The 21,552-nt window shown below is 41.7% G+C and overlaps 1 protein-coding gene across 1 annotated transcript in view; it reads left to right on the top strand.

Annotated features, from left to right (window-relative positions):
• The window catches only part of TGFB2 (transforming growth factor beta 2), a 60,851-nt gene that overhangs the window by 34,743 nt on the left and 4,556 nt on the right, over positions 1 to 21,552 (top strand). Inside the window, exons 2-6 of the mRNA XM_071425936.1 lie at positions 3,112 to 3,275; positions 17,804 to 17,936; positions 18,055 to 18,165; positions 19,911 to 20,085; positions 20,646 to 20,799. Coding sequence (XP_071282037.1) covers positions 3,112 to 3,275; positions 17,804 to 17,936; positions 18,055 to 18,165; positions 19,911 to 20,085; positions 20,646 to 20,799 — 737 coding nt within the window. The remainder of the gene's footprint in view (positions 1 to 3,111; positions 3,276 to 17,803; positions 17,937 to 18,054; positions 18,166 to 19,910; positions 20,086 to 20,645; positions 20,800 to 21,552) is intronic.

Raw genomic sequence — 21,552 nt, 5'->3', positions numbered from 1 at the left:
TAGCAGCCTAAAGGGAGAAGGAGGATGGATGCTGCCTTCACCATCTCCAGCTATGTTGTGTAACTCGTCTCAGCTGTGGTGATTGTGATTGTTACAGCTGGAAGTCTTCAGGCTTTTTTGAGGTTTGATTTAATGACTAATTTAAAAATGATAAAAACGGAACCTTTCATTGCGTTTAATATTCTCTCTCCCACCAAAACAAAAGAAATCTATGTTTTCCTAGCTACAGGAAATATATTGATTTAATATATACACTCATTAATGATAATAGTTCAAAGAATACTTCAGGAGTCTAGTCTGTCTAGTCTGCAGCAGGGTAACTGTGACTGCAGACTAGCTTGGTCAGAGTCATCCTGGTGTCTGCTGAAGTCATGGGGCCAAAACCAGAGGGGAGTGCAGAGGTATCCAACTGAATCTGAATTGATAAAACTGTCAGGTTAAGGTGGAGTCACAAAGAGAGATAAATTGCAGCATCTGAGATCGCTTAAAGGCCAATCCAAAAGCCTGTAGACTCCATGGGGTTCTTATCGTTCCTTTAAAGAGAGTTGCAAGTCTCATTTCTCAGTCTTCATGTTGATTAATTTTCAAATAAACCCCAATTGTGCAGTCAGCCATTCCTTCTTTTTTTCATCTCTCCATGAATAATGCCTTTTCCTCAATTGACTTCCTGTGGATACTGTCATGAATGATAAACAAATCAAATTTCTTATGTGAGGTTTTATATATAAAGATGTAAAACTATCTTACGAAACTTCTGTAAGACAAGAATTCCTGCTTACTCATAGAGGGTTTCCCATGCCTGCCTTGCAGTGGAAGGTAAATACTCGTTTGCAATTTATACAAATGCACATATGCCACACAAAAACAGGCACACTAAAAGAGTATTCATTCTCTGTCTTCTTTATATATGAGGGAGAGAAAAAATGTATATGCAGGAATGGCTCAGGAATATCCACTCAGATACATATTCAGAGGTTTGTAATATACAGCATCTAAAACAAAGAAACTGGAAAGAAGGCCTACAAATATAGCACAAGAAGGTTCTAGGAATAAGAAGCTAAATATAAACCAAGCTGACAGTTAAATAGGGCTTTTCAATCTAAAATAAAGTCAAGATGGACAGGGTTTGTCTGTGCCAGGGCAAGTGAAGGGCTGCTAGTTTGGCTTGTCCACAGTGAACGAAATGGTAGGTTGATGCCTCAGACAAATGACAAGGAAGGACAACTTACAACTCATCCTGGAAGCATCAATCTTATATATACATATTATTATGCCAAATTATATTCCTAGTAGGATTAGGTTTGGCTGAAAAGCAAGTGGTAGTCTTGGAGTTTCCTACAGCAGGAAAAATAAACTGAAGATACTATTTCTCTCTTAAAGAAGGATGTAATCTCTGAACCAAGTAGCTTTTATAAGAATGTGCAAAATATATCAAGGTCATAGTGGCATACAGTTAAGTGTTTCTCACAATCCCTTCCTTTGGTGTTTTGAGAGACTCTGGCACTGATGTGTTGCTGATGGAAGAGAGGAGCAGCTTTGGTGTAGGAGTAATTTGCATCTGTTTGCCTTTGAGTTCTCACTGTAAGATTGTGGCAGTTTCCTGTCAATGAGCATGGTAGCCAAGAATAGTGATTATGATGCCTGGGGGATTATTTTCAAGCACTGCAGATGTGTAAATCTGAGAACCCTTTTTTTTTTTTTTTAATTAAGTGGAATCATAAGGAAGTCTGGAGTTTCTTCTTCATAGTTGTACCTGTTTGATCATACTGAGGGTCTGCTTTGGGAAGTACACTTTCAGAGGATTTTTTTGAAGTGCTTTGAGAACTTGTCATCTCTCACAATGCATCTACAGTTGAGGCTGAGATTATTTCTTATCATCAAACACTTTCTCATAGCTACATTTATTAAATAGTCAGTTTGAACTTCCTCAAAGAGCTACAACAGGTGGGTTATTAAACATGTACCTGTGAGAACACATGTGCTTCCTCAGCTGAAAATGCTTTCCCAGCCCCCAAATGTAATTTTCCTTTTTGTTTTCTAATTTATCCACTTCAGTTTTCACACTGTAAGAAAATAAGAAACTGTTCTCTTCATTTGAACTGAGATTTTTATCAGGCCTTACAGTAATTTCATCTCCCCTCTGGGGAGTGTGAGCTTGTCTCCTTCCACTGTCTTCCTGTCTCTGCAGCGAGTTTGGGTGTCAGGCAGGAGTGCTGCAGGCAAACTTCTCCTGGTGCTGTTGCTCTGGACAGTGTGAAAGGGCCTCAGATGATGACTGAATGCCTTAGGGTTACCTGGTTTTGTGCAAAACTGCCTTGCTGCTTACCTTTGGTCGGGGTTTACCACTGGGAAGCAGAAACACTGTTTTGAAACCTAAACTGAGATGTCTGGCACTGCTGCTGAAGACTTGAACCCATTTTTCAGGGTTTTTTTTTTTCTGTTTTTACCAAATTTCTAGTAAGGGGTGTTATGTTTATGGCTTTTACTGCTTTCAAGGGGTCAAAATTCATGTAATCCTGTTCATAGTGTCTACTCTCTGCTTGCCTTTTCCCCTTGTTTTTCCTTCCTCTTTTCTTCCAGCCCTCATCACTATAATTAGAATGACTATTTTGTTCCAAAAATATCCTTTAATAACTAGATATGGAATAAAATCTGAAGCTGGCTAATTCATACTCAATATTCTGAGGGGAAGTGGGTTTCAGGAAACGTATAGATCAGATGAGCTGCTGTTATTTGTTGTCTTAGCAGATCCCTGTGAACTCTCTGTAAGCCTGAAGGCATTTACCATGTACCAACTGCTATGTTTTTTCCTCAGTTCAAAAGTACTCAGGATTTTCCACCCGTAGGTTGAAAAAGGGGAGGTTTAAATGCATGACCTGAAGTAGAGTTGAAAGTAGTTGTTAACCTCTGTTAATATGGCAGTCATATAAAAAACACGTACAGTAGATTTTCTTAATTTTTATTAAATTGTTAATAGTACTAAATTGACCATTGGAAACTGAACTGCGCTTCAGGTATTTCCCTGTCTGAGGCTGTGTTGTATTAAAATGTTTGAAGGAACAGTGGTTTTTGTCACCAAGAAAAGGAATAAACCCCACTGCTTTCTTGCAGATGCCATCCCGCCGAGCTATTACAGCCTTTACTTCCGAATCGTCCGGTTTGACGTGTCGGCCATGGAGAAGAACGCCTCCAACCTGGTGAAGGCCGAGTTCAGGGTCTTCCGCCTGCAGAACACCAAGGCGCGCGTCTCGGAGCAGCGGATAGAGCTGTACCAGGTATGGAGGCACCTCCCATGCCTCAGCTCCCTGCCTTGCTGCTGCAAACCCATCCAGCAGGGAGAGCAAACCTGGGGACGAGCACTTGGGTCCCCTCTCTGCAAAGGAGCCTCTCACTGCAGTGCCTTCTCTAGAAAGGACTTCACTTGAAAGCATGTGAAGCTGACATGTGCAAAGTTTTTCTAGCAGTAAAGCCTCAGGACTCCAGAGTTTTGAGCCAGCAGTGTGCCCAGGTGGCTCAGAGGGCCAGTGACCTCTTGGCTTGTATCAGCAATTGTGTGGCCAGCAGGACCAGCATAGTGATTTTCCCTTCTCTATTCAGCCCTGGTGGGCTTGCATCTCAAATCCTGTCCAGTTTTGGGCCCCTCACTGCAAGGAGGTGCTGGAACATGTCCTGAGAAGGGCAAAAAAGCTGGGCAAGGGTTTAGAGAGGGAGTCTTATGAAGAGTGGCTGGAGGATGTGGGGCTGTTTAGCCTGGAGAAAAGGAGGCTCCAGGGTGAGCTTATCACTCTACAACTCCCTGAAAGGAGGATGTAGCCTGGTGGATATTGGCTTCTCCTGTGCAACCAGCAACAGGACAAGAGGAAATGGTCTTGAGCTGCAGCACGGGAGATTTGGGTTGGACATCAGGAAGAATTCCTTCACTGAAAGAATGGTCAAGTATTGGAACAGGCTGCCCAGGGAGGTAGTGGAGTCACCATCCCTGGAAGAGTTCAAGAAATGACTGGACATGGCACTTAGTACCATGGTCCAGTTGATATGGTGGTGTTTGGTCAGAGGTTGGACTCCATGATCTTGGAGGTCTTTTCCAACCTTTGTGATTCTGTGATTTTGTGTTTCACAGCATATAAAAAAAAGTGAGAGACCAAGACATCAAAAAAGTTATTCCCAAGATCTCTGTCTCCCAACACCTGACCTGAACTGTAGTTTACACAGAGGTCAAATTCCTCTCTCTGGCCCGTATTCAGGAGAAGCTTTTTAAGACTTCCTTGTAGAAATTGAATTAAAACTGAATTGCAAAGCTAAGGAGTTTCAAATCTGGCTTCTGTATAGTAGTCCGGGGGTTGAGGCGAGGGAGTGGACACTTCAGGGATTGTGGAGCAAGTAAGAAAATGCACCATGACTCACTCCTGAGTGTTGACAAGATTTATGTAATTTAATCTTTAAGGACTTCGGAGCCTTTAACCTCATTTAACACAGAGTCTGTGCATTTTTGCAAAAAGTGTCTAGAGCATATTTCATCTAAAGCATAGTTCTCCTCACTGGGAAACACAGCAACTAAAAGGGGCCCAGCTCCCAGAAGTTTTATACTGAGTAAAACTTGCGGTTGTTCCAGCAGCCTGTGACATGTTTTGCTAAAAACCCTGATGGATAGAATACCACCTTGTAAAAGTGTATGGAGACCTTCTTTAGCTTTGTTCTTACTGCCTGCATTAGCTGTGTAGGTTGGATCCAGTGGGTGCAAATTTGAGTCTTCTCCCTCACTTTGAATGTTCAGCTTTTCCTGCCTGGTCTGGTCAAGTGGAAGACAAACTTGAAGCAGAGAGAGGGGGCACTTTGGGTTCACGGCCTCGCTGAAGTGATAGTAAAAGCCAGTCTTGGAAGCTGACAGCTGGAAAAGTGCATTGTTCTGTTTAGTTGTTTAAATGTAGGAAAAGTTAATTCCCATTTGAATGTGGTTCAGGTCCACAGGTGGTCACTGGCAGCTGTGACCTGACTGCCATCCTTTCCAAGAACAGGATGGCAGAAAAGTTGAGCAGATAATGTATTATTTGTTAAAAGTTAAAGCTAAGAACCTCTATTGAGAATCACTGGTGTCGCCTGTATAGAACAACCATCCCAGAGAAATACTCTGTGAGTCCCAGTGAAGCTGCCACAGCAGCCTGCTGAAGCAATTGTATATTCTGGCTTGACCTCACTGCTCAGACACCCTAAAAGGAGTTGATAGCATCTCTGGGCTTTCTGTTGTTCTACTTTTGAGAGCTGTTAGTCAGCCACCTGAAAAGAATACAGCTGTGGTTGCCTGAGCTCAGTTCATTGCCTTTCTGTGTTTGAGGAACATGGGACACAAAGAGTTCAGCAGAGGTATGGAAGAAAGGGCCTTTGCTTGGCTGGGATTTTGCCTTGTGATGAGAAACAGCTGGGGCTTACTTGAAAGAGCCTGACTCCAGCAAGCCTGTGCCCATGGAAATGACTGACACCTGCATCCAGGGCAGGTACTTGGGTCCCTGGATAAATATATGGCTGGTGAGTAAGGCAGTTTCTTTTTTAGGCTGGGTGGAGCAAACTAAGTGAAGTGTTAGGTGAGTAATGAGTGCAGGTTATTGTAGGATTAGATCTTTTCTCCACCAAGTAACAGGCAAGCCAAAGGCAGCATGCCCTGTGTGTTTGTGCCAGGCATATTTTAGGTATGTTACTTTGTTCCTTTGCTTGTAGAGAGGCAAGCTGTCTCTGGATCATTTCCTTTTGGTCATGTTTGTTTCTTGCAATCTTGTATGCAGCTCTCCTAAAACCTTGTATGGGGGTATTACAACTCTGTGGTGGGCAGTCTGAACTGCATGGGTTCCTTGGCAGGAGCTCTTCTGCCAGGAGCATGAGAGTCCCTAAATGTTGCTGCAACTCATGTCCATCACAGCACATGAGCTAAGGATGCAGTGTTTAGCAGGAAAAACAAAAGCAGGGAGAAAAAAATCAGAGACAAGGGACCCAAGATGCTTTTGGGTCCCTTCCAATTTGAGATATTCTGTGATTCTGTGGTGTATTATAGAACAGTGCTATAGAAAGCATTCTAAAAGTTACCGTATGAATCCTAGAGATTAGAAAGAAGAAAATATTTGCAGATGGAGGTGAAGAGGTACGGATAGGAGGCATTGGTGCCCCAGTGGTCATGGAGGAGCTTCAGGGCTGTGTATTAATGTATTGAGAATGCAGATAGAGTTGTCTAGTGGTGAACATGGTACAAGCATGGGAGGTAAAAGGGGACAGTCAGGAAGATCCTCATTTCAGTGGAAGTGGGAGAGGCAGCTATCTTCTGTAAGGGCTGAAGACTTAGTCAGATCTCTGACTCCAGCATGAAAAGCCTTGGAGAGTGAGCCTTGCAGAGGAGATTGCCGGTGGAGCTGGCATGAGCAGCTGCCGCTCCTCCTCTGTGCATGAGCTTTGCTTCCTGTCTTGTGACATACATGCTGGGCTTGCCAGGGCTGTTGTGCCCAGAAGGAACAGTGTGGTTTTTCATCTTGCATAAGCAACATTTAATTATTAAGGGGTTTTTTTTCTCCTCCAAACCAAGTTTCAGGTTGCCTAGTGTTTTGCTTTGTTGTGGAGCTCTTCTTGATGAGGGTTTTTGAAATTCCTCTCATACCTGCAGTTTCAAGGAATGGTTGTTCCTTTGTCCCCTTGTCTTTCTCAGAAGAGGGGCAGAAGGCAGAAGCCTTCTGGGGAGAATCAGAGCTCTCTTGTGGTTCACTGAGATAGTCCTTGAACATGTGCACATCTTCTAATTGCCCTCTAAGAGCTTTCTGATTTAGTTCAGTGGCAGTTTAGTAGTAGCATATATCCCACTGATGCAGAAGGGACGTTATTCTAAAGGACTCTTTTAGGAACAGCTAGAGACAGATGTGCAGGGTAAATTGAAAAAATAAGCAAGCAGAATATAAATATTTTGTTTTTCTGCCTGATTCTTTCTTTGTGTGGTCCTCTGACCTTACAGATCTACCCCTTAAAATGAAAGAAGAAACGCAAAACTGCACCTTTTCAGCTAAGCTTTCCTCAGTCTGTACTTGGCTCCCTTTTCCAAACCACATCAGAAAGGGACTTTGTGTTTTCTTACAGCCCTTGTTTGCACTGACTCCAGGAAGGCAGTCTGGGGCTGCTTGGCATGGTGAGCCAGGGCTGTGGCCCCTTGTTCCAGGCCCCTGGCGCTGCAGCAGCAGCAGGACCCTGTTCCCACCTCAGAGCCTGAGCTGGAGCAGAGAGCACCCCATCGTATTTATGCTGGGAATGCGTGGTTATGGATCTGCTTGTCAAGTTTTCTGCCATCTGGATTTCTCCAGGCAGTGAATCCTAGAGATTAATTCTCATGGAGGTGCCCTGCATGCATCCACAAAGCCAATGGGCAAGTAGCAATCCCTGTGTGCAGAAAATGTCTGTTTTCACCCAGAATACCTCTCTTGGTATTCAAGGATTAGTCAGTCACATCTGTGTGTTCCTGCACAGATGGGAAGTACAGTGCACATACTTAGAAGTCTTAGGATGGAAAATAATAAAACTCACAGAAGTAGGAATTAAGTTACTTTTAAAAGGCTGTTATGAAAGCTTCTGTCTCTTCTTGGCTCTGGTTAAGTGAATCTGCAGAGAATTAAATTCTTTAAAGGCACTACCCTTTCTGTTGTTTCTTCTGCCCAAAAGAGAGGCTTAATCTGGTGGTTATACTGCTGATCATCAGCAGAGCACGTTGGAGAGTGGGAAGGAAGCCGGAGGGAGGGAAGGAAGGAAGCGGCGTGAGCTCAGACAAGGCGCGCTTCTCCCGTCCTTCCACCACGCCGTGCTCACTCAATGCGCTTCCCAGCGTGCACCAAGACTTCAGAAAATATTAAGAGGATAAAGTGCTTTTGGAGAAGGGAGGAGAAATAATATTAAATAAACAAGTTTTAGCATCCTGCAGTGGCCCTTGCTATGTTTTTAAAGATTTATGCCAAATGCAGGCTTTATTGGAATTTGATCAGATAAAGCTCAGTTGTTATGGGAATGTCTTTGTTCATCAGTTTTCTTCCCTGCTTTGAAGACTTCGTCACATCTTTCTTTTATTAAGGTGCTTCTGTATTTATGAATAAAGTCCCTGGACTCTTCAAAAAAAGTCTTGTCCTTTATGAATAAGCATTCCTAAAAACAAATAGGCACCACTGCAAAGCAGAACTAGCAGAAACCCTTACAGGGTAAAAAGACATCCTTCAGAGAGTGGTGTGGTATTGAGTTTAAGGTATTTTTATTATGTACAGGCAGTCAAACAATAACAAATAATAATTACTTCCTGTGGAAGTGGTGCCATGTTTTGTTAACACATGATAAAGCATCACAAAAAGCGCAGCTGAAGCATCGTGTTTTATTGTCATCGTTGTCTGAGGCTGCTGTGGATGGCATTACCTGAGAGGCTGTGGATGGGAGGGATGGATCCACAGGATGTATCAGAGCAAGGGTTGAGGCAAATGAAGAGTGCCAGGTTAAAGCAGGGGATACACATCAGATTGCAGTGAAGAATCCGAAGCAAATGGGGAGACCTCTGGACTTTCCATTTTGGGGAGGGCCCAGTCCATATCAAGAGCTCCCGTGGAGCTTGCTCAGGATCTAGGAAGAGCTGTCTGTCCTCTAGGCACTGGTAGCCCCCATTTCCTCCAGGGCCTCTCTCCCTGCTTGGAGGTATGAGGAGGAAGATGCTCTGGAACACACTACCCCATTATGAGTCAGATTTAAATTTAAACCACAGTCAGTTGCTCAAATACTTTCAATTCAGACGGTGTTTTCTGTTGTTTTTCAGTTGGGGAATATGTTTAGAGTGAGTTACCATAGATTTGGACCAAATCTCCGTGGTGCAAATCTGAGGCAATTTACACTGACTGCAACAGAGATCCTTCAGGCTGATCTCCATATAATCAGGAGCAGAGGGGTCTTGCTCTCTTTTCTTGCCAAAAAGTGCTGTCTCTAATGGCACGGAAGAAAATACCATGAAGCAGGATTTGTGGCTGTGAGCTGGCACAGGATGTCTGTATTACAGATATCACCTGGGGCACTTGGTTGTAACTGACTGCCTGCCATTTCTGTGACCCACATCTAAAGTAGTGCATTTGGATCTCACCATTTACGTATTGCTATCCTGAAACCAGACTCTTGCATTCTGAAGGGTTATGAGGTTATGTTGCATGGCAAATGTATGGTGTTCTTTGAAGTGCCAAACCCAGTATAAGGCATGGATATGATAGCTTTCTACTCTACCAAACTCCTTCACTTTTCCCCAGCAACAGCTCAGGAGCAGAGGAAATTAATTTGCAGTATTTTTTAATTGAATTACTGTTTTCTTCTTTTTCCAGAATCCCCTTTTTCTGGTTCCAGATACTATATGCCCTATAAAAAGTTGTCAGTACATTAGAGATCATATCTAGAGTACCTTTGGCAAATACTCTGTGAGCATGAGGGCAAGTGTTTATGGCTCCATCATCTTCACTGTAATTTGGGAGCGTATCTTGGATGCACCTGCCTCTTGTCAGGAATAGAGCAATTACTAAAGACAACTTGAAGGAATATAATATATAATATTTCCATCAGCTCCTGGCAAGGGCCAGTGTGTACTTCCCAGCTGGACACTGCCATGTGTAGAAATGTGGGTCACAGGTGGCTGTATTGCCATTTGTGCTGCCTGTACATTATTGGAGGCATGGGAATGCACGCCATGGGTCTGAAAACAACAGCTAGCTTTGGGTTCCTGTTCTCTGGGCTGGGGTTTGTTGGGGTAGCCAAGCCTACATTACGCTGGGACACGAGCAAGTTTGAAGCAAGCAGCTCAGCGTGGTGGTCACTGGGCTAAGGAACAGTAGATTGGCTTGATGGCCATGTACTGTTGGAGGGGGAAAGGTGGTGCTCCTGTTCTGGGGAGCTTTAGGAAACAATGTGAAGCCTTGTTGGAGAGAAGGCTATGTGAAGAAGAATAGGTGATGGGAGAAAATGGAGGAAGATGGGAGTGATTTGTGTGGAAACCTGTAGGTGGTGGGAAGAGAAGACTACAAGGAGAACTGAGTTATAGGGAACAAGGCGGGCAAGAGGAAGGGAAGAAAGAGGAGGGACTTGTGGAAGAAGACAACATCTTGTAGAAAGTACTGTGTCCAAATACTCATTTAGCCAAGAAAGCCGCATGCCAAAATGTTGTAGTAAAATGCACATGAAGATAAGATGCGACTGTCAGGGACAGGACCAAGGAAGAGAAAAAGCCTTAGGAGACCTGTGCATAAAGAGGATATGAACACAGGAGTACCCTGCAGGATCTGGGAGATTTGGCTAGAAGACCGGAGAACCCACTCTGTTTCTGTTGACTTTGGCTCCTCTTTGTTGATACTTTAATAAAACATAATGTGCCTTTGGCAAGTTAAAGCTAAAGGCTAGATAAGTTTACGGGATTTTTTTTGTTTTGCTTCATTTTATATAAAATCTTTCTTTGGAGCTATCTTAAAATCTCCCAAATGGCAGGAAATTGCCCTCAATATTTCAGAATCTTCCAGGAGAAGGACCCCAGACCCTCCGTTCTTCTTTATTGCTTAAACAATGCAGAGTCTTCCTGCCTGCTTAAACATAAATCAGGCTGGACAGCCTCAGGGCTCTGTCCCCAACTTACACTGCAAATGTATCTTCAGTATCAGGAGGAAGGCCCTGCTTGGGGAACAAATGGAAAGGAAATCCCTTCCCAGGATCCATTCTCTTCCAGAGCTCATCCTGTCACCGCAGGGTGATGCAACGAGTCAGTCACAGTGATTCCATGACACACTTGACTTCCCCTCCCTTTCTGACCTGCTCAAGTGCTCATCTCTTTGCCTGCCTCACACTTCACCTTCTTTTACCTTTAAGTGAGCATCAGCCAGCACTGTAAGAGAATCCTTCTGCAGCTGTAGCCCATCCAGATATAAAAGCAGTTGTGTGCAATATGTTCTTTTTATTTGCAAGTTTGCATGAAGAACGTGTCTGGCAAGTTCTGAGCAGATGGATCAGAGACCTATGGGTTTTTTACAAACTTTGGCAAGTACTCCATACCTTTCTTTGTATTTTGGCAGGAACTCTGCATCTCATATAATAGTCTCTAAAGATTCTGCCCTCAGTTTGAGCCTGATTCGGAGACCATTGCAAGTAATGGAAAGACTTCATTGATAAGCAGGGGGACTGTAAAGCCCTTTTAACTCCATAGCACTGAAGGCAGAGTCTGAATTACTCCTTTGCAGGAGTGGCTACAAGAAGAGCTTAAAAACTCACACTGACATTTTTTAAAAAAGCTCATCTCTTGCACTTAGAAGCAGCTAAGATTTTGATAGCCAGTAGATTCCCAATTATCTGGCAAAAGGTACTGTATGGAAGCTTTGCACTTTATACCATATGTTTTCACATATAATGAGTAATAAACTGGAGAGGTTTGCAGCAGAATCAAGGATTTTGTTTTCCTTATGTCCAAAATAGGATCAAAGGCCTGAGATTTAACCGGGCAATGAGAAAGGATTGATTATTAGCATGGCCATTTTTTAACTCTAAGTTTTTAGAAAGAGCTGGCTGAAGTCCCTGAGAGCTGTCCGAGGAGACCTTTGAAATCTGGAACCAGGCAGTGAGTGAATCTTTCAATAGGGTGAATCGTATGTAAGAATTTGGAGACTCCCAGCAGCTGTGTATGCAGACCTTGGGAATCTGGTCATTCCAGTGTAAAGAGTTAGGCTGTAGTCCCCTGCAGTTTCTTCTGGTTCAGGAAAGGTCATCCTAAATGGCAGTTTTCAGCCATGGTGTGCATAGCTGAACTTATCTTTGCTCTCATGTTAACCAGCATAAGCACCTCATTTACCACTGGATCTCATTGTTTGGGCTTATTTACTTTAGGCTTACAAGCACATGTCAGGTTATTTCCATTATTTTTAAAAGGGCCATGAAGTTCCAATGGAAATCGTGGATAATGACTGATAAGTCAGAGAAAGAGTAGTGAGCCTGCCAAGATGTTGTAATACAGGAACATCACAGGAGTCTGAAATGACAGAGAAGGGAAGGGAAGGAAGGAAGTTATCAGGGGGCCAACAGCATCTGGAGGGAGGAGATCAGACAGTCCAGAATGAATGGAGAGGAAAGACAGATTAATAGCAGGTTTTCACAAGATAATGCCATATTTACTTCTGTTCAGTGACTGCAGAACCCACACTGGCTGATAGCAGTGACCATTTCAAGTTCTAATGCAGTGCAGGAAATCGGATAGATATTTTTAAGTGGCCATATGATCTTATTACTATGTTTGGAAAGTTCATCAACTTGTTTTAAGAAGCTATAAGTCACCAAAAATATTTCCAAAGAGTTGGTGACCATAATTCCCAAACTCAGCCATAAAATGCTCTTGGTTTTCTTGGCTGTAGCAGATGTATGTCATTGATGCATCAGCCTGTGTATCATCACTGCTGAACCACATTCAGTTCTTTGTTTGTTTGCTTGCTGAGGAGGTGGTGAATTTATTAGCCAAAACTATTCCACTGTAAATTATACTTAATTGTAATTTTCCCATTCTTCTGCATCTGATTGTGGTGACAATAGAAGACTAGAAGTAGTTATTGGCCAGAATACCAAATCTGAAACGAACTAAACAAGTTGCTGTTCTGGGGCTCTAGTTATTTGAAAGAGCCAGTGTATCTTCATGTCAAATTTTTTCCTTTTAGCTGTGTAATGAGTCACGAAGACAGGCTGTTTTGGCGTCTGCTGTCAGTGGTTATTGTCTAGAATGCATACACTAATGTGTTGATTCAGTTATCCCCTGCTTTAGCTGCCTAAATATATGAGCCGGGGGGGTAGGCAAAGGAAACTTTGAACAAAATAATGTTTGTTTGAACAGTCGTGGGCTTAGTAGTTTTTTCGAGTTTGTTTTTGAACCAGTCTAATTACACTGACACTGAGTGCTGCTGCTCTGCTCATATTAACTTCTGATATGCCCCATTCTTTAAAGAAGTCATGTTTCTGCTAATTTTGCAAGCATTCTGCTTTGTTTGTTATCATGAATTATGTAGTGTTCTCAGTGTACTTTACAGTTTATAAAATACAGACTAAGATAATCCTTATCCTTACTTTTACTGTGTGATAGTTTCCTGAGGGTATAAATTTGTGTGCCTATAAATAAACAGTTTCATCCTCCAGTATTTGAATGAAGATTTCAGCTACTTGATACTTAAATTTTTAAAAAATGTATCTGTTAATGCTTTCCAGTTAGTCTGAAAAATAAGCATAGCAAGTGACAGAAGTAATTTACAAATCCGTATTTTCTGGAAACTCCTCATGCTTCTGAAACCAGTTTGTGACAAAACTAAATTTTTTCACTGCTGAATGCCCTGGTCGTGGTGATTTGGGATGTGCTTTCAAGATAACATCATGGGTCAGCCTCCTCTAATGGATGAAAAGGAGCACAGACAAGTCCCTGCCAGCCAAGCAGAGGTTCTCCCTCAGAAGACTGAGCAGAACTAAGAGTATATTTCAACAGGATTTGTAAAATACCAGAAATCTGGCAGGCCTGATGAGGGTGGCATGTGAGTGCTGTCATCACCAAGATCCCCGGCTGGGCTTCCTAAACAATGTACAAAAAAGAGCAATGCTTTGTTTGCATCTGGCTTCTTCATGAGCCATTTCCTGCAATTAACTGCATTATTAATTTATTCATGTGTTTGTTTCAACTTGGTGTGCTGGCAGTAGCTGCATGTATGTCGTATCTAGAGACTCCTCATGGGTATTTGTAAGATCATTTTTTCACCAGATATTTTCAAGAAGCTTCAGAATTGAAAAAAAATCTATGAGAGGTAGGTTAGCAGTGGGCATAGAAAACGGTAGGTAGAAGGCAGTGTGCAAGGTATTGGTCAAGAGAAGATTAAGAAGTGTTTTAGTTGGTGGTTTTCCTGTGAAAGGGAGGAATCACATTCAAAAATGGGGTAGAAAAAACCTGAAATTGTTCTAAGAATTTAGGGCATTGCTACTGAATGAACGTTACTCTGTATACTGGTCTAGAAGCCTGATGGATCACCTTTTGGTAACACTTCTTCCAGTTCAGCTCATCCCCAGCATGTGATCTGTATATGTATGTTCCCTGTGTAATCATTTGTTCTAACAGGCAGTGGAAGTAAGACCAAGAGAGCAGATATTCCTGGACAGACATGTCCATGTCCAGAACCCGTGTTTGCTGGCTTTGGGCTGTGTCTGAGGCGTGTGCAGGTGTGCATGCTCACAGCTGTTCCTGCGCAGCCATCGTGCATCACCGTGCTTGTACCTGGGGGTGTTGGGATGTGTCCCTCCCCAGTGGGGGAGGTGGGGCTGCTGTGTGGAAACTCTGTCTCCTGCTCATGCAAATGATGGGATCTGTGTCTCTGCATGCAGTGGGTGATGCACAGGATTCCCCCACCGGAAAACCTTTGCCTTCCCATCATGGCCTGTAGTCAGACCCAACTATTTCTACCTCTTCAAGAGGGAGTGTTTGGGTAAGGTGCCAAAAGGAAGTAAGAAAGGATTAAAGGGGAAGTTTGACTTTGTTGATTTTCTCTTCTGTGAATTTTCTTTTTTCCCCCTGCCTTCTGTTAATACTTTTAATGCACTGAAAACTTTTGCACAAAGGCTTTTGTTTAGCTCCTGCAGGTACAAGCTGTGCAGCAGCAGTTCTGATAACCGTTTTTGATGTGGTTGTGATGGGCTAAGCATGAAGGTGAGGTGGTGTTTATAGGTAAGGCAAGGCAATGTTTATAGGTGAAGGTAATATCTCTTCTAAGACCAATCAGTGTGGTTGGAAGAAGTAGACAAGCTTTCAAGCACAAAAGCTGCAAGGCTTTTATTCTTTTTTGAAACTAAATTGGTTGATCTAGTAGGAAGAAAGGATTGGAAATGGTGAAAGAGAAGTTTTTCATTGAGGATATATGCTTGAGGTGTATTGGAAGAAAAAGGCGTGTTGCTGCTGGGAAAGGTTAAAACCAGAATTGTAGGGCAAAGTAAAAAGAAGCAAACCAAAGTGGGGAAATGGCACAGAGAACCTAAATGCTTATTTAATGTAGTGATTTCTGGAAGACTCATTTGAAGAATATATTGCAGCTGTAAAAATTTCTGAGAGATTCCTACAAAAAGGCCCCTTTGTTTACCCCCATATAGAGTGTAATTACTTCAGTGTGAATGGAAATAAAAAACAAGGTAGGAAAAGAAACTTAATCAGAATTATTTGTGGGAGAAAATAGACTCTGAGGATCCAGTCTCAGATTTTACCTTCCGTTAGCTTTCCACACTTCCAACAATGTAAGAGAAAAAGAAGAGATAATTGAAATGGTGAGACTAGAAGATCATTCTTGCTTACAAGTACTCAGATTGTTAAGATCATGCATCACCCTAACACTTTAAAGATACTTAACCCAGAGAAGGACATTTAAATTAATTTTACTAAGTGTAACACTCTTCTCACTTAACAGCCTTTTGCTTAAGAACTGCCAGTGCCTGTTTAACCCATGGTGTCAATTGTGGAAATTATCTCATACTTAGTTTGTGACTTTTTACCTCGTTCTTTATAATTTTCTTCCTGAACATGCTGTGTAAACAACATGGAGAGAAACTTTACTCTCAGATGTTGTAGGTACCATAGGGTGGATAATATCCAGCTCTTCTAATCCATGGTATCCATCCTGTCCCACAGTGCCATACAGCTCAGAAGCATTTTCTTGCCATTCAGCTCAACAGTGGGGTTGGATTTTCCTTGGAGCATTGGATACGTACAGTGATGATTTCTTGTACTTTTACAAATGCCTTTTATTCCAGGTACACACTGACAGCCCTTAACTCTGTCTTTTGGTAGCAATTGGGATAAAGACTGGAATAAATACATTTATTTTTGATACCAAGGCACAGTTGTGTCTTCAGAATATGTCTAAGACCAATTATAGTTAACATCAGGAGATTGCTTTTGGCACATAACTTACTTTTAGTCCTTACATCACTGCCAAAACTGAGGTATGCAGTTTCTGGAGTCTTTGGAAAGATATGACTGTGCAGAAAGGAAGAGAAATGAGCCAAGTTCTTGTGTCCCATTTGCTTCACACCCCCCAGCCCCAACACATCCTTGCAGAATGACAGCTGCATTACATCCTCAGAAACACTTGACCTGATAAAGACCAAAGGGAAGGCAAAGTTATATTTGTACTCCTCCGGGACTTTCCCAGCATTGATTACTGATTCTCTCATCCCTCTGGCACTTCTGAGCAGTGGTAGTCCCCTTGCTGCTGCCAGACTCTCTGTAAACAATTGTTCAGACACTTTGTTTGAAGGTTACCTCATAAAAAGGAGTCCCAATGTTCACTGTTGGAGTGCCCTTGTTCCTACTGGGGAACTCAGCATTGCCTACCAGGGGCCCTTAGTAATCTTCTGGACTTGAACCAACATCTTCTCATGGCTTTTTGCTAAATGTGTTGATCAGAAAGAAGACAAAGAGCCTGTCATGTTGCTGTTCTTTTCATAAGACAAATGTTACTGTAGGAGCCACGGTGTTGGCCTGTGAGAGATCCAGCACTGCCTTGCAATAAACAGGGAGACTCTGCATGCTGACTCCACATGCTGGACAGAATCTGAGCTTTTCAAGCCTGTTTAATTACGAAAAGCCTGATTTTATCACGATGACATAGTTTCACACCTCTTTTGAAATATTTTTCTTTACATGTATTATGTGGTTTCACCATGATTTTATTACAGCACTGCTTGCTAGATGTCAGGTTGTTCTGGGCTGAGAAAATAGGAGGAAACAATGAGATGTTGTCAGTTACTCATTTGGAGATGGATTTGGGTGCTTAAAGAAAGGAAAAACCAGAAACAAAATATGAAGTCGCACAGCTGGCATGCCAAAAGTTACAAAGTGATGTTATCGTGTGCTATCTTGATTGGAGTTGACTAAATGTTGCATGGCATTCCAGCTTCCTGCATCACAAGACTATCAACAGAGTAATAACCAGAAAACCAGAAACCAGCTGTTAACAGCCAGAAGTCCAATTGTTTTTGTCTTAGGGTAAATAATAACAGTCTATGCTTGTATATGGGAAGGCACTCACTGAATTGTTTGCCTGGGATGAGGAGGACTGTGGACACTTGAAATTCTGGTCATGCAGGGCCTGGGTTTCTTTTGTTCAAGTATTTTTTATTGCTTGATCAGTGGAAACTTTGCTGAAACATTTGACAAAAATACAAATACAGCCTGTACAAAGTTTGGATGGAAGCAGCCTCACCTGTTGGCACAAATCTGTACATGGCTATCTGTTCAATGTATGATTAGTACCCAAAATCAGAGGGAAGGCTATACCATAGGTTAGTTATAGGGGAGCAATGTAATATCTTCAGTGTACAGACTACATGTACAGCCTGGACTTTGGCATCTTGTGCTCTAGCCAGTATAAGTATTACTGAAGAAGGTGAAATAGCTTCTTTTGATGATTACTGTGATCTCTTCAGAAGACCAATTGTATTACGGGATAGGTTTTCAGGGCAGTTCTTTCTGTGTGATTTCTCTCACTAAGGAATATGTGATGGTGTGTTTTGCTTGGGAGCCTAAGCTGATTTCATTAGGGTGTTTTTATATTTTTCTTCTCCTTACGCACCCCAAGAAGATTCTTCCTGAAAATGTGCACAAATGTTCATCTGCTGCATAGAGGTTTCAACTCTAATAGTTTCTTGTGCTATTTTCTAATGTTAGTGTCCATTTTAAAAGCAACCAGGTAAATGTTAACCTGTAGGAAATCTTATTTGTTGTTTCTTTCAGGTTTTAAAATCTAAAGAATTATCATCACCAGGACAGCGCTATATTGACAGCAAAGTAGTTAAAACAAGAGCTGAAGGAGAATGGTTGTCTTTTGATGTCACTGAGGCTGTACATGAATGGCTCCATCACAGAGGTGACAAAAAGTGCTCTTTGCCTTCACTCCTGCCCCAGCTGCTCCTCCATTAACTCAGGAGTATTTCAGAGTCATTCCACATGTAAAAACCAACTCCACTCACTTTTATGTTTTGCAGACAGGAATCTTGGATTTAAGATAAGCTTACATTGTCCATGCTGTACCTTTGTGCCTTCCAATAATTACATCATCCCAAATAAAAGTGAGGAGCTTGAAGCAAGATTTGCAGGTAATTAAAGAAAAAACCTCCAACTTTTTAAAATGTTGTGGTATGTACTAATTGAGGAGAGAAATAAAAACTGTTTCTGCCTTCTAAATGGCATTCAGCTGATTGAAAACTTGCTCATTTGAGAATTGTGATTCTCAGCTGGTAGGAAATTATACTAAAGTCACAAGGGTAAAACTGTATCACCTGAACAATTCTAAAATCACAAGGCATGAAAAAGCTGTCTCATTCCATGCATGCACCTTTGATGTCCTTAAAAATCTGTGTTACAGTTTGCAGCATGCTCACCAGATACACGTACGTTTTTGGATTTAGTGAAGACTCTTGCACAGTTTGCCATCCACTGTTAGATAGTTATGAGAAAATAGCTCAATATTTTCAAAATTATCCTTTTGCTCTCCATCCTAGTACTGTAATGAGTCAGACTTAGTTTGAAAAAGATTGGAATAAGTGGGCATTAAAGAATAAAAAACTGTGTAGTGAGGGTTATGACTATATGTGTTCTTTATGGACAGCAGGCAAAGTGATACGGAGTAAATATATGAAGTTTGTATAAGCTCTCTTGTATTTTTAAGCCATTAAACTTTCAGTTTCACAAAAGAGAAATTATATTTAATTGACTGTACTACAGTTACCATCCACCAGCACACATGAATCTATAGCTATATTAGAACTAATTTTTACCTAAATTCTGTTTCTGAAGTTCTCATTTATTGAACTGTATCATGATTTGGTTCACTTGTGATCCAAGTATTTGGCTATATTCCTTGTCAAGTATTAAGTTTTTCTAACTGTTGTTTCACTGCATTGGAATTTTTTCCTGTACGTAAATACATGTACTGTGCATATGATTAAAGCCATTGTGTGCATTTAAAAAATGATTAGTATGGTGTTTGGTCACTAGAATTGCATATGTTAAGAAAAGAATAGTGTATCTCTTTCTTTTTAGATGGTAGTATCTGGTTGGGGGGATTAATTTTCTAAAGGATGTTAACAAAAGGCATAATGTGATTCCTGTGAAAGACCAACACCTTGAGTCTCTTGTCTGTGCTATTGCCATGGTAAGAAGCTAGTAAGGCAGTTAGTGTTAAAAGAGAATACAGAATGCGAGGCCATAGATTGCCATTTCAAGAAGAAATACTTTAATCAATGTCTTTTCCATGCCCATATAAAGGAAGAGACTAGAATAGCTGACTTTCTGGGGAAAATTAGCAGATTTAAATAAACTGGCAATGAAAGACGGGGAATTTACAAGTATCATAAAGGAGTGAATGTGATGTTGGAAACTAATGGGATTAGTTAGAAGTAAGAGTGGGAAATGAAGGTGCAGTATCCAGAGCATCTTTAAGTGCGTTAAAAGGTTTTAAAAGGTACATACCAGTTAAAAGTTGGGAGTACTGGTCTGACTGAAGCAACAAGAGAATCACTGCTTGGGGCGTTTGAAGCTAAGATGCACAAAATGCAGTGACTGAAGTTACCTTCTCTGTTACTCACTTAAACGTTTCTAGTAAATGTACTGAAATGGCATTAAACAGATGTGAATGTGGGAGGGTTGATACAATAGCTAACATGAGAACTGTGAGTATCTTAGGCATCTTGGGTTGAAATTTTCCCCCACTTCCCCAGTAAACATGCCCAGATGACACCATCATGGCCCAGTTTCTGAGATTTTTTTTTTAAGAGATGGTTTATTTAATTTGTGAAGAAAAAGCAACACAATGTTTATCACCAAAATGTATTTTTTGAAGGTATTGATGACTACACATATTCCAGTGGTGATGTGAAAGCTTTAAAGTCCAATAGGAAAAAATACAGTGGGAAGACCCCACATCTTCTGCTAATGTTGTTACCCTCCTACAGACTTGAGTCGCAACAGCCCAGTCGGCGGAAGAAGCGTGCTCTAGATGCTGCCTATTGTTTTAGGTAACTATGCCTGCACATCCAATATTCTTACACAGTGGTGGGAGACTGGAGGTGTATGCAGTTGTTTATCATGTTTCTTTACAGTTAGCCTTTATACAGAATGCAGACCCTCAGGCATCTGTGTGCAGCAGGTCTCTGCCCAGCGGTCTCCAGTCCCATGGAGACAGGTGCAGATTGCTGTGACCTTAGACAGTAGAAGCTCAGTTCCATGTGGGATGATTCCCAGATGCATTAGCCCCATAGTTAGAGCAAAATTATCACCTTCACTTCGTTCACCTACTTAGAGTCTCCTCTGTAGAATCTGGAGAAAAACACTTGAGTAGTCCTCCAGGGAAGCCATTAGCTTGGTCTGTATGAGCAAGTCCTGCCATGTCCAAGCATCTTGCAATAACTAATTTCAGTTACAGCATAAGCTACTATTGATCTGATTTAGTTGAGAATTTTTGTGACTCAGACCTGCCTTTCTGTAAAGGTTGATTTCCAGGGAGCGAGCAACTGGATTGTTTCTATTCCCAGCCTTGTCTTTGTTATGACCGATGTGTTTGTATTTTATTTCCCAGGAATGTGCAGGATAATTGCTGTCTTCGTCCACTTTATATTGACTTCAAGAGGGATCTTGGCTGGAAATGGATTCATGAACCTAAAGGATACCATGCTAATTTCTGTGCAGGAGCCTGCCCATATTTATGGAGTTCAGATACTCAGCACAGCAGAGTGAGTTAATCGATTTGCTAATTTTCGGCTTCTGTTTTATAGCTGCAGGTTGAGCTATGTTTCTGGGACTGACATCAGCACAAGTATCCAGAGTTAGTCTCAGTAACTAAGGATGATGAAATTTGGCCCTATAGAGGAATTCACTCATGGCCTCAAGCTAGTGTTGAAGCAGGAGAAATGTACTGGCCCAGAGATTTACTTTCTTTTATGTGTTCATTGATATGAACACATGGTTGGATTGAATACTTCTTGTGAGTATGTAGCCTTTGGAGGTGGCTTGGAAAAGGCCTTTCACTATAGACATGAGTGGAAATGGCACAATGAGTTTGGTCAGCAAAGACACTGAGGGAGGCATTTTCAGAGTAACAAAAGAGCCGAGCTGTACCACCTGGTCATCACCTACTTTTATGACCTGCCATACTGATAGCTGTCCTCCTTTTACTTCAAAAGACATATTCTTTCATACACTTTGAAAATTTATATGGGAAGGAGGGACTTTTTGTATGGGATGTTGATAAACCAAATCATAGTTGCCTGAGATGGGACTTTTTATTTTAGGGATTGGATGTGGTATTTTAGCCACCTGCCTTAGGATGAGTAGTATTCTGCTGTGAAGTGCTAATTTCCTCTCAGCTGTCACTAAGGATGTCTAGACAGTAAATGCAAGAGACAGACATTTGCATCATAGTTGTCATAAAGTAAGAATTTCACCCTCGGGTCCATACTAAGAATGATGTCTCCCCTTTTTCAAGC

The sequence above is a fragment of the Agelaius tricolor genome, unplaced genomic scaffold (assembly GCF_023055355.1).
Source record: "Agelaius tricolor isolate 1412-34295 unplaced genomic scaffold, bAgeTri1.0.p SCAF_1, whole genome shotgun sequence".
Taxonomy (NCBI): Eukaryota; Metazoa; Chordata; class Aves; order Passeriformes; family Icteridae; genus Agelaius; species Agelaius tricolor.
Note: the sequence above shows the minus strand (reverse complement) of the source record. Positions and strands in the feature narration are given on the sequence as shown.